Source organism: Metopolophium dirhodum, chromosome 1 (genome assembly GCF_019925205.1).
Source record: "Metopolophium dirhodum isolate CAU chromosome 1, ASM1992520v1, whole genome shotgun sequence".
NCBI classification, from domain to species: domain Eukaryota; kingdom Metazoa; phylum Arthropoda; class Insecta; order Hemiptera; family Aphididae; genus Metopolophium; species Metopolophium dirhodum.
Window position 1 is genome coordinate 147379370 of NC_083560.1, and position 13502 is coordinate 147392871.

The 13502-nt window shown below is 28.8% G+C and overlaps 2 protein-coding genes across 2 annotated transcripts; both read right to left on the reverse strand.

The window, feature by feature from the left end:
- Nucleotides 1-600: 600 nt before the first annotated feature.
- Nucleotides 601-4746, reverse strand: LOC132933252 (zinc finger MYM-type protein 1-like). Its single transcript, XM_060999564.1, has 5 exons — nt 4638-4746; nt 3142-3293; nt 2898-3039; nt 1221-2828; nt 601-1103 (listed from the first exon to the last, which is right to left on the reverse strand). Exons 1-5 carry the CDS (start codon nt 4744-4746, stop codon nt 601-603), a joined length of 2514 nt encoding a protein of 837 aa, XP_060855547.1.
- A 6230-nt stretch (nt 4747-10976) lies between these two features.
- On the reverse strand, nt 10977-13206 carry LOC132933253 (E3 SUMO-protein ligase ZBED1-like). The gene is made up of 3 exons (XM_060999566.1): nt 12868-13206; nt 12592-12799; nt 10977-12529 (listed from the first exon to the last, which is right to left on the reverse strand). Exons 1-3 carry the CDS (start codon nt 13204-13206, stop codon nt 10977-10979), a joined length of 2100 nt encoding a protein of 699 aa, XP_060855549.1.
- Between the last annotated feature and the right edge of the window lie 296 nt (nt 13207-13502).

Here is a 13502-nt window from a genome sequence, read left to right on the forward strand (position 1 = left end):
CTGGACAAGTAGGATAGTAGAATATTGTTCAAAATGTATTTCAAAAAACAAAACACTGCTTTACTTTTCAAGTATTTTGACTCAGCCAAATCTTTTATCGACATCTATAAAAAAAAATCGAATATTTAAAATGCTATAACATTTAATGAACTATTTTATAAATAGTCTTAAAATAAACGAAAAATTTTGTAAATTAAATTATGTAAAGTAAATGGCAATCTAAACAACTGGTGAAAATTTCAAGTATCTATGATTTATGCTTTTTGAATTATATTACATATTTAATATCGTTTGGGGATAAATCGTTGTCGTTATAGTTTTCTTTATAGTTATTTAAAGGAAAACTTATGGACAACTTATAAACTTAAAAAAATACATATATATATTATCTTAATATAGCTGATCAATATAGCTGATCGACTTATGTTCATAGGCGTGCGCAGACCTGAAATTCGGGGGGTGCCTACAATTTTTTTCGGGCCCTTTTCTTAATTCGGGCCCTCTCTTAACAAGACATGTACATATTTTAATAAATTATAATGCACAAATAAACATTACTTACAGTTTTTTATTTAATATTCTAATATAAAAATGATAAATTTATAACAACATGCGTCTATTACTTAAATTACTAAACTCATTTATAACCAAATCTACTTCAACATTAGAGGCCATTTCTTGTTCTGTAAAAAGTAAAATTAATGATTCCAGACGGTCTTGGGCCATGGTATTTCTTAATTTACTTTTCACAATATTTAATTTTGAAAATACCCGTTCACATGAACAACTAGTTACGGGTATAATGCTAAACATTTGTAGTATTTTAAAAAAACAATTAAAAATATCATATCTACTGGAATCTTTTAACCAATCCAGCCACAAAAACACAGATTCATTAGTAGTTCCTTTAGGAATATTCTTGTCTGTCGAGTTCTTGAGAAGTTTGATTTCAGCAATTAAAGTGTCTGATGAAATTTTCGCAAACTTTTCCAAAATGGTAGCTATTTCAGTAGTTATATTTAAATTTATAATATTTGCAATAGCATTTATAAGGCAAATTGTATCTTGTTTAAATCTTGAATTTATTCCAGAAATAAGATCATCTAGTAATGGATAATATACAGAAACTTTTAATTCTTCATATTTAGTCTTAAAAAATACTTGATTTGAAGGAGACGGATCAATTTTAGTTGTAACTTTTCTTTTTTTTACTTCTGGAATATTGATTTTATGCATTGTACACATTTTTTCAGTGTTGGAAAATATAATTTTGTATTCTTCTTCATTATTTCTCATGTTTAATAAGGTATTCTTTAAAGTATTTACACTTTCTGCTGCAATCAAAAGGTCAATTTTTGGAGACTGCAGCATAGAACTTACTTTTAATATTATATTTAAAACAGGACTCATTAATTCCATGCCAAAAATAAATTCAAATGTTTGGAGTTGTTGTAAAATACCAATTCCTTTTGCTCTCATCTCAGGTACTGAAGTGTTTTCACATATTTCATCAATTGCAGTTAATAAAACATTATAATTATTTTTAATAGCTTTTACAGCTTCCGCACGACATGCCCATCGTGTAATTGAACAGGACTTTAATGTTAGAAGAGTAATTCCTGTTTCTTTAGCAACTTTTTCTAGTGTTGAGTGTCTCATTGGACTGCTTTCTATATAGTTGTGTACATATTGTATAGTTCCAAGGAAATTAAAAATCAATCGATTCTTAACTACTTTTTTAGAATTTTTTTCATTTACAGCATCAATTAGTGTAAGATTTAGGCAATGCGCATAGCAATGCACATACATAATTTCATTATTTTGTTCTTTACATCTCATTTGTACACCATTTATACTACCTGCCATAGTTGACGCTCCGTCAAAGCATACAGCAACCACTGATTTCCAGTTTTTTTTAATTAAAATTAGAAATTCACATAATGTATTGAAAATTGATTCAGCAGTTACTGATGTCATGCGTTTTAACGAAACAAATGTTTCTATAGGTCTATTAACATTATCATCAAAATATCTTACAACAATAGACATTTGTTCGCGATGCCCGACATCACTTGTCTCATCAGCCATGATTGAAATAAATGAACTATTAATGTTTGAAATAATTTTTTGTAGAACAACTGTATGTATTGATGTAATAATATCATTTTGGATTCTATTACTTCTATAAAGTGCATTTTTTGGACCTTCCTGAAAGTGAATTTTAAGTAAATCATCATACTTTGATAACAAATTTAATATTTCTTTAAAGAGTCCTTGGTTATTGCTTGTTGAACTTTCATTATGACCACGGAACGGCCTTCCTCCATTACATAAACAAATCACTATATCAATCAACCTATTCATTATCTGTCTATTTTTAATACGTTCTTCTGCTTTTTTACTCAATGATACTTCTTTAGCATTGTCTAATACACAGTCAATTGATTTTTCATTTAAAAAATTATGTAAGGAAGTTGAACTATTAACATGACATTTTGACAATTGATGTTTTTTAAAAGCTTCATTGGCCTTGTTCCATCCTTTAAATCCAACTTTTGAAAATGTTATTGTTGTTTGACTATTATTACTTTCATTACCTCTAAAACATCTGCACGGGAAACAAAATACAGCATCCAATTTGGTACTATATTCTATCCAGTTATACAAAGTATACCAATTTTTTTGAAAAGATCTACGTTTGTTCCCTTGAATAGTTGATGGATAAATGTCTAAGATTGGCTGATAAGGTCCTTTTAATACTTGATCTTTGAAACAAAAACGGTCTATTGGCAATGTATGCACAAGATCTAAAAGACTAATCGTATTTACTGAAACAAAAATTGTCAATTTTATTGATAAAAATGTAAACATTTAGTTATTGATATTATAATATTTACAGTTTTCTGAAGGATCAGATGAAAGCAAAATATTTTCATTTTTAGTAGAAAATAGTAAGTCTGTATCATTCATAGCAATATCAGAACATTCTTTTTGAGGCGAATTTAATGTCATTAATTCAGTAATTGTTGAATCATTATTCTGTTGAAAATTTCCATCCATACAAACTGCAAAATATAATTCATATAGAAAAACTATTTACCAGACAATATTTACCATATATATTCAATTACCATCATTAACATTTTTTAATTCATCGATATTTCTAGTATATGATAAATTAGAATTAGTGATATTATCTTCTTCAGCAGGCAACTTTACAAATGGTATAGAAGAAGAACTAGTAGATGTAATTAATACTAAATTATCATTTTTCTTTTCGTCACCAACTATAGCTAGAATATAATATTTATAATCATTAATATTTAATAACAATAATAATAATAATACAAATATTAATTTGATATTATGAATTATGTTGCAACTGCAAGTTGCACTTATTTTGTGTAATAAAAAATATTAATAAATTATTAAAATATAATAAAATATAAACTTAGTAATTAATAGTTTTAAAAATATATTCAATATTGTAACTATTAGTTTCTACTTGACCATTTATTGTTTAAATAATTATAATTTATATTTTTTACTTTACCTAATATTATCATTATATTCAGGCAGGGCCGAATTTAGGGTTGTAGGGGCACCAGGGCCCACATAAGATTGAAATATAAGAATTTTTAGTTGATATACATACTTTAAAACTTAAACTTTAAAATTAATAATTTAAATTTAAACAATTAATAAGTAAATACAAGTAACCTTTATAGTCATCTCTTTTCATTTTTTACTTTAGTACATCAAAACCATTGAATTTAAATAAATTATTATTCTAGAAAAAAATGTATTATTGCACTAAAGATAAACTTGATGAAAGTAACACTATCTAGTTGACTAGTTTATATTAATTATTGATATGGCAAAAAAAAACAGATAGTATCAAACAAAACATTATTTTTAGACACTGAGTAATATTTTTGAAGGGAAATAAAAACCATATTTTGAACGTAGTGTATATAAATGTAAAATAATTTATACAACACCAACGAAATAATACTACAATAGTATTTTGATATTCAAATAACTATAATGATTTACGACGCATCATTCAACACTGTAGTTGAGTAATTTTATTTATAATTAAGTAGTAATGGTATAATATTACCAATCCCAATCTGGTGATTCGTTTAATCACACACTAATAGCACCACTTGTCAAACTTTTAAAAAAAAATTATAATATTTTTTTGCAAATTACTAGAAATATTAAAAAAAAAAAAGGTTTTGGTAATTTTTAATTTTTTTGGTAATTATTTTTGTCCCTCTTATTAATTGAATCTTGTGGGGGCCCCGGGACCTGGGCCCCGAGCCCCCCTCTAAATCCAGCCCTGTATTCAGATTTTTTTATGTTTTAATTACATTTTATATTTAGTTGATTATTAAAATTATTTCGATAATTTATTCATTTATTTTATTAAGTAAGTAGGTAACTCACTTTTCAATTCAATAATAATAATTAATAAATAATTTATAACAATTAATGGCAAAAAGAAATAACAATAAACATATTTTAGTTTTTTTTTATATCTAGGATTTAAATTTAATAGTATCTATAGGACTTAAACATTACTATTTTACATTTTTACTATAATACTATTACTATAAAATTGATATACTTACGATTTGTTTTGAGCAGAATAAATTTGTCTAAAGAACCTCGAATTTTCTTCAGTTCCAAATCGTTTTTAATTTTTTCTTTACGTTTTTGGCAACCGCTTTTAGGTGGCATGATTTTAATTTAAAAAAATAAAATAATATTACAAGTTACAACGTTGGTTCAGTAATCAGTGAACACTGGACAGTGATCGCTGTAGAATAACTCGTAAATAATATTTATTTTAGTTAACAGTCAAATCATAATATTTCAATGTTATAATTATTATAACAAATAGTAGATATCAGTTGTTGTGTTTATTTTCGATTTTACAAAATGTAAAAATAACTCCATAACCCGTATAATGGTCTCTAATGGTATCACGGAATTAAATCACAAATTATTCAGTGGTATTACTAGTTCCAACTGTTCCAAGTTATATATAATATTTCATTAAATAGTTGGATCTAAAATCTATTTTTAGATAATTGCATTATTTATTTATTATTTTTACTTTTGTAGTCGATAACATCTAGCAGCTAGCTGTTGTAATCGTAACAAGTTTTACCATGCAAAATTTAAAATATTTTACGTTGTATTATTTTTTTATCCCCAAACGGCCCAAACATATATTTTTTTTTATCACATATTTTAGAAAAAATAACATTTTTATTCTAGTAAAATTAGTTAAAATACGGACCTATATATATACTATAGGTCTTAAATTTTAGGGCCCCAATTACATTGTCGGGGGGTGCCCAGGCACACCCGGAACCCCCCGTGCGCACGCCTATGCTTATGTTGAATGAATGTATGCATTAATAATTAGACTAGTAAATTATGTAGTAGTATATTTTATTATACTTTGAATGTAAAAATAAATATCATAAACATAAAAACATCATTAAACCACTTGTCGTTTTGCTGCAATTTTTTGGTTTTGCAAATTTTTTGACTCTGTTATATGAGCTGGTTCTCTAATGTCTTCAATTTGCATTCTCTTTCCGTAAAGTTAGAATGTTTGCTTCCGGAAATAGTTGATCCAAGTAAAACCTGTAAAAAATTGTAACCCATACAAATATTAAATAATATAAATAACTTTTGCAAAATTTATGAATTTATCATATATTTTTAATTTTTCAACCATTTTAGTGTTCCAAAATTCACTATCGTAATAAATGTTTTGAATATTGGTCCATTGCATTGTATGTAGTGTTTGAAAATGTCATGAAATTTAAAAAAATGAAATATTTCAAATGTCTGAATTAATATTTCAGTATTTTAATAAATTTTGTTTTTTTTTAATAAGTTTTATTTTTATGTATGTAGTTGTCATAATTTACTTTTATAATTTTATACTACTGAAATAATACTAGCAAACTACTACAATCACTAATTACCCATTACCTACTCATTAGTGATGGTTTTTTTGGTATTATACATTTAAAATAGTATTCAACATTTTTAAATTGATAAAAAACCATACAAAAATATTTAAATGATACTATATGTCTATATTAAGTATACCGAATGCTTACATTAGTGTACCATACACTTTTATAAAATTAAATACTTATTATAGATTTATATATACAAATATAAATGTGGTATGCAGGTAAATGGCCAAGTTTTTAATAGTAAAACTAGTGATAACTAGTAGATAACTACTGAATATAGTTTAGTTTAGTAGATATACCTAAAGCCTAAAAGGAATTGATAAATTATTACAATATAATAATTATTATAATATATTATATTCTAATTCCTCTTTATCAATTGTTTCTAATTTTTCTAAAAACAACATTTTTTTCTTTTGCAATTCTTCAGAGCTCATAATATCGTCTAATGGTAGGGCCAACCCATAATCCACATCGGGTCCGTTAGACATTAATTTGGACTTTGATCGTTTAATTAGTTTTCTTCTTCTCATTGTTGTATTTTTTCTAATGCGTTCAATGTTGTTAATGTGCAGTTTAGAAAATTTTCCTATAATGATATGATATTATAGTATCAAAATTACATTTATTTTATTTATGTACAGTTATTATCAAATAATATAGTTCCTACCTGGACTAGTTGCAACAATTTTCTTATGTATTGTTCGTATATAATTTTTTGAGTTAAATGCTATAACAGCTGCTTACAGCTGCTTCTACCCTAGTTTTATAGTTAGACCCCTGTATAAAATTAATGCGTTTTGCTCCTATATGTTTATTTATTATAGCATTAAACTGCTCACATGGATTAGTATCTATACTTTCAATTAAACTGTCCACATTAATAATCAATCTATAAACTATATTCTTAATATCAGCCATGATTCCTGTTTTTTCTGCTTCTGGTACTAAATTAATTTTACCAACTTTTGGCCCAGAACAAAAATATGCTGCACACTTATTGTGATATCCTAGTCTATGATAAACACTATTAGAAATATCATTTTTAAGTTCTAAATATAAAATAATACACATTAAAAACAATGCTATTTTTATAATAATAAAAAGTTCACAACCAATATTCAATTTATATTATAAAAAAATACACTGACCATTAATTTTTACGCGAAGTGGTACATTAGTGTTTTTATGATGTTCAATAACCTTGGTTATATCAGAACGAAAACGCATAATGTTTTGAGTTATAAACTTCTGTATTATAATTGAATATTCAGTCCTTTTAGTAAGCGCGGTAAATTTTGTAGTTATTTCGCATAAGATGATTTTTACACTCAATCTTTTGTATTTTAAAATCACTCCCATATGGTAATACTTCATTGAGTTTTTGGTAACACTACTGTCACCATCACCTGAAATATTATCAAAAACTATTTTAAATTCTAAACGGAGTGAAAAAATTGCACAAGTTGTAGTTTCACAATAATATTTTTAAATTACCGTTTAAAATTTTAATTATTGTAAAACTCGTCGAAATATCGTAATAATAATAAAATATTTATAAATATCAATATCATAATATTTTGGGAAAACACAATTTTACTTGGATATTTTGCTGGGTTATACAGATTGTAAAAAGTCATTGTCGTTATTATCGTCGTAATATTATATAATAATATATTACTAATAATCGTAATATAATACTATTGACGATGTCTTGCGTAGTCCTGCGATTTACGTCAATCGTAATTATTGTATATTAATTATTAGTCATTTGTGAATTTTTTTAACAATACAATTTTATTCTATGCTCCAACTACTCATATACTAATTAGATAGCAACAGCATTAGTTTAAAAATATACTATGCGTACATTTTTATTTTAGCATTGAAGAAAATAGAGATGGACAATTTGGGGCCCAAAGTTGTAAATTGTACAGGGCCCACGAATTGGTAAATCAGGCCCTGTATGTAAATAAATTACAACAAATATTTACCGATCACTTTATTGTACTTCAACCCATGCATATTTATGCTGTCACAAAACCCTTCTACTATTGTGTCTGCTTCCATTGCTGTAGACGCCTTTTTCCAATTTAGAAAGCATTTGTGGACTGGTGGATCTTCCTTCTTAGTAATAGCTCTTTGACACACTGAGCAATACCTATTACGAATGCCAACGAATAGAATTTGTCTTGTATCCATTGAGGGTGGCCTGTATAGTACAATTTTAAAATTATTCGTAAATAAAAATAATGTATTTATTTAATCAATATTTTAATATGTTTCTCACGGCTCCGGAAAATGCGTTAAACTTTGTCCTATAACTGCGTTTGGACCATTGGCCGTCGGCAATTACAGTACAGAGTGGTACACCATGTTCATCAATATTGCCACTCTCTATAGCCAATCTACGTTCTTCGTTTCCTGCTTTAATCACTTCGTCCATGGCTGTATCTTGGACAGTACTACCGATGTTAGACAAATATTTCAAATAAGTAGTAGATGACAAGTTCGAAAGTTCGACAGATGAGCATAGTTCACTCAATTGAGTATGACCAATTCCTAAAATTATTATTAAAAATATCGCTCGTTTACATATTAAACTATATCTCTCTTACACTTAACAAACACTTACCAACAGCTAAACTGCAATTTACTAATGCTGTGTTTATTGACAAATAGTTAGTTGCATTTATCATACTTTCATTTTCAGATGTGATAAATGAAGTTGTACCACACATTTTACACTCAAATTTAAATGTTAAACTGTAACCTCTGCGATATTTTTTTAAAAATTCCATATCTAAAAAAGAGCAGTCAAATTTTTCGTGTCGGCTATTTTGAATTTGTTCAAATAAATGTCGTATGTCGACAATCCTACGACCTTCTAGAGATCTATATATTGTATAAATTTAATATTAACACAACATATTTTTTTAAATTTATTTAAAAATAATGTACTCATAATCAACGGTGCCATTAGAAGATTCAGTTGTTTCTAATCTATGGTCTATAATATCGGCGTATGACATTTCATTTACAGGTGTTGATGTAGATATTGATGGCCAAAATAATATTTAAATATAGGGACATATTCAGTACTCACATCATAATCAATTAAATTATTTTGTATTTTTTTGTACGTCTAGTGACTGAATTATAAAATGTTTTTAAAAATTGTAAAGAGACAAAACCGGACGCCCCGCTCACGTGGCACACTCTCGTCACTAACCGTTTATTCTCGCGTACTGAGTACCGCGACGCGCTCTTGCGCATCAATAACACATCACGCCCGCTGAACGCAGCAACATCCGTTACGGCGCACCCTAGAGCGCGTGAAGAAGCAAACTTTCTTTGCGACGGCACGCCGCCCGAGTTAGTAAACTCATGTTCGTACCGAACCCCTAAACTTAAAACCCTTTTAAAGACATCATTGAAATCCGCCTGTTCCGAACTATCGATAATAGATTTCAATGGGTTTTAAGTCAAAAAGAAAACATGGTAATCTTCAAAAACCTATTGTATGTTTTATGCATCCCGTGAAAGCCATGAGTATGATAAGTACCAGCCAGAAACACGGCAAAATCAACAATTTTACCCGCAGAGTGCGGTATATTGGTAAACCGGACGATAGTAAAACATCGTTATACACGGACGCCAATTACCAAACATATCACAGTAGTGATGTGCGATTCATGTCGGTGAATCGATTTTCGAATCGATTAAAATCGGAATGGAAAAAATCGATTAAAAAAAAATCGTTGCTCAAAAAATCGATTTTTTGGAAAATCGATTCTTAAAATAACGATTTTTAAACAACTAGATAGTGCTTTTTGACATTTTCTGCCTCTCCCTTGTAATGCCCGGGTTCATATTGATTTATATATAAAGGTTTTCGTACTCATTATTGATATGCGAGTACTCTCTACCTTAGTCCCTCTTGAAGCTTGAGCTACAAGTGTTGCTGTTACAACTTAGTACTTACAACCAATGGAACTCACCACTTCAATGGACAGTGACAGTGTTCATATGGTAATAGCTGGTCACAGGGGGGAGGATGATCCGCAATAATTTTTTATAAACAAATATAGATAAAATATGAATTTTTTTTAAATAAAATAAAATATTACATTAATAACAGACTGGATTAAATACAATTCCAGAGGAAATACTAGATGCTTATAATTATAAGTTTTAAATTAAAATTAAAAAATTGATTCTACAATAATCTTTCATTACATAAAGTACTTAAATGTGTTTTTTTTTACCATACATTTTATCATTAACAAATTTCTTATTATATTCAACTATTTTTACTCAGGTTGGTTTTTTCTTACCGTCATTACTTTTTATTATTCTTATTATTCATCCACTATGTTCAGCACAAGGTTTTTCCGCAGTGTAGAGTAACTTCTAGTAATATTTCACACATATTGTATACTATTATATTTTTTTGTTAATATAAATAAAAAAAATTAAGTAAGAATCTAATACAATACAAGTATATGTATATAATGTTGAAATTTAAGTTTGAGTTGACTGAGTTAGGATTTATGTATTTAATAAAATAAAATAACACAACAATGATTGGTAAATAATGTAACATAAACGGTTTTATTAATTATATCATTGGGACTTTCACATAAACTTTTACAAGATTAATTCTGGGTTGCATAAACAATTTATAAAATTTAATGGTTCACTAAATCTTGTGTAAAGGACCATTGGCTCACTATTGATTCATTAAATGTTTTGTACATTTTTACAGGTAATATACAAGATAAATATACAGATGATTACATATTTACAAATAATAAAAATATACTTATATACATATTTACAAATAATATACAAACTGTAGGTGACACAGAAAATAACAATATACTTATATACATATTTACAAATAATATACAAAACCGTACAGCCTACATTGAATATACAATATATACAATAAAAATAAGTTTTTAATTATTCTAAGTGCCAGTCATTAAAATCAAGGGAGCTCAGAAATAATAGTTGTTGTAATTTCTCTCCTTTCAATCTATTTCTTTTTTCAGTCATTATGTTGCCAGCCTTCGAAAATAAACGTTCTGAAGGGACGGAAGTTGCAACAACAGATAAATAGGGGAGTACAATTTTTTTTAGGTAAGGGTACATACTACCATTTTGGTCCCAATATTTGAGGATATCTTCACCTAAGTTTATCGTGGGTTGGCTCAAATAATGCTTAAGGTCTGTGGGAATACGCTCTTCAGACTGTTCAGAAGTTTTTGCTGCAGCTTTTTTTGTAACCAGCTCTGTGTGAACTGACCACAAACTATCATGCCGATCACCATCATCATCACTAGAGCCATGGCATGAGGAGGAGTTAGTATCATCAGAACTATTTTTGATCTCAGTAATTTTATTTTTAATCAACCTAATAGCCCTTGCACTAGAGTTAGGATTGTTTAAATGAATTGTTTTAAATCTGGGATCAAGGATAGTGGCAACACTTAACAAACTTATTTCCTCCATCCTACCAAAACGTTTATATAAATTGTCTAACATGGCCTGCTTTAGTGTTAAAGCAATTGGATTCGATAAATTTATACTCTCAGTTTTTTTAATGAGACAATTAATTAATGGTATTACTTTGCTACCAGTCACATATTTCTGGCCACACAACTCTTTTGTTGCCACTTCCATTGGCCTCAACACTGATAACATTTCTCTTGCCAAATCAATTTCATCAGCTGTTACTATTGTAGGACCCCCACGCATGTTAATCAATACAGAAGCTATATAATTAGAACATAAGATAAATCTTTCTATCATGTAATAGATAGAGTTCCAACGAGTGGGGACAGACTGCTTCAGCTTATAATTACATAATTTTTTAAGTTCATCACTAGCAGCTACCGAATGTTTGAAATAAGTCACAACAGATTTTATTTTATTTATAAGAACTTGTACATCAGAGAGATTTTCCAATGCCCGCTCAGACACTAAGTTTAACGTGTGGGCAAAACACGGCAAATGCTTTTCTTGTGAAAAGGTTTTTTTAACTGCAGATAAAATATTGGACCCATTATCTGTGACAACAGTTACAACCTGTTTTTTTTTGATACCCCACTCCTCAATAAGTTGCTCAAACCACATGGATATATTATTTGCAGTGTGGCTGGCGGAAAGCTCCATTACACCTATCGTCACACTATCTAGCGCAACATTAGAAATATTTAAAAAATGAACAGTCATACCCAAATAACTTTTAGTATTAACAGTATCTGTCCATATATCTGTGGTAATAGTTAAAAATTCAATTTGACTAAGTTTAGTTTTCACTAACCCTGATAATACTTCATATTTCGTTTTAATTAAATTTGTTATTGTCGTCCTAGAGGGAATTTTGTACATGGGTGCCGCTTTTTTCATGAAATGAATAAATCCTTCTTTCTCGGTTGTATTTAACGGCATGTTGTCCTTTGCCAGCATGAAGACCAGCGCGTTGGTTATTGAACGTGTCTTAGATCCTCCTTCTAAAACAATTTAGACCATTTGTTATACTTTTATAGTTATGAATTAAAAAATTAACTCTTACTGTCATATGATTTGATGTCTGCAAACGACTCAAACATCGTACGTTGCTTTAAGCACACCGACTGACTACTGGATGATCCACATCCAATTGATGATGTAACGGATTTACTACGGAATGACCATGAATCGTTATCAACGATGCCAGATGATGATGAACTGGTTGAAGGTTCAACAGCATCAAATTTTAATTTACTTTGCGATACTTGAGCCTATATTAAAAAAAAATTGGTTTAAACTTTAAGCACATTATTAGTAATTATGCATTTTATTATTTTACCTTATTTACAATGGTTTGAGCTAAATCGCCTAAATATGCTGCTGGGTCGTCAACATCATCATCACACTCATCACAGTTTTTTGTTGAACTAGTTGAACTAGTTGAAGCAAAAGACTTTCGTGGAACCTTGTTCTTTGGGGCAGCAGCTGCTGCATCCTCGGCAATCTTCATTGAACCGTGGTTACGCTTTATGTGGTTGCGAATGTTGGTGGTGTTGCCACATGGTCTCACGGGAGCATAACAGATTTTACAAGTCACGACCTCGGGATCTGAAGTTTTTGTGAAGTAGCCCCAAATGGAGCTTCTTGGAGTTGATTGTTTTGAGTGTTTTGACGACATATCACGTGTTCACGTGGTCAACAGATTTTATTTTATAAAAAATTATTAAAATAAACAACTGTTTAGCAACGTACAGGTTGCGTACAACGTGAATGCGGAACGCAATTAAAAATTAAAATTATAGTAATATAAAATATTAACTATAAAGTACACAATACGGATCGAACTCGAACAGATTAACGTGGGTAAAAAGTGAATTCGACAGACCGAATTTCGACTCTACGAGATACACTAAACTTCGACTTACGAGAACGAAAAATGGAATGGAAAATGGAATGGAAATTGACATAGACATT

Coding starts and splice junctions, on each gene's coding strand:
- LOC132933252 (XM_060999564.1), bottom strand. CDS start 4,746: ATGCCACCTAAAAGCGGTTGCCAAAAACGTAAAGAAAAAATTAAAAAC. Junction 3,294..4,637: donor TATTCTGCTCAAAACAAATC/GTAAGTATATCA, acceptor ATTATATTCTAG/CTATAGTTGGTGACGAAAAG. Junction 1,104..1,220: donor TACAATGCATAAAATCAATA/TTCCAGAAGTAA, acceptor ATCCATTACTAG/ATGATCTTATTTCTGGAATA.
- LOC132933253 (XM_060999566.1), bottom strand. CDS start 13,206: ATGTCGTCAAAACACTCAAAACAATCAACTCCAAGAAGCTCCATTTGG. Junction 12,800..12,867: donor CTCAAACCATTGTAAATAAG/GTAAAATAATAA, acceptor TTTTTAATATAG/GCTCAAGTATCGCAAAGTAA. Junction 12,530..12,591: donor AGACATCAAATCATATGACA/GTAAGAGTTAAT, acceptor AAATTGTTTTAG/AAGGAGGATCTAAGACACGT.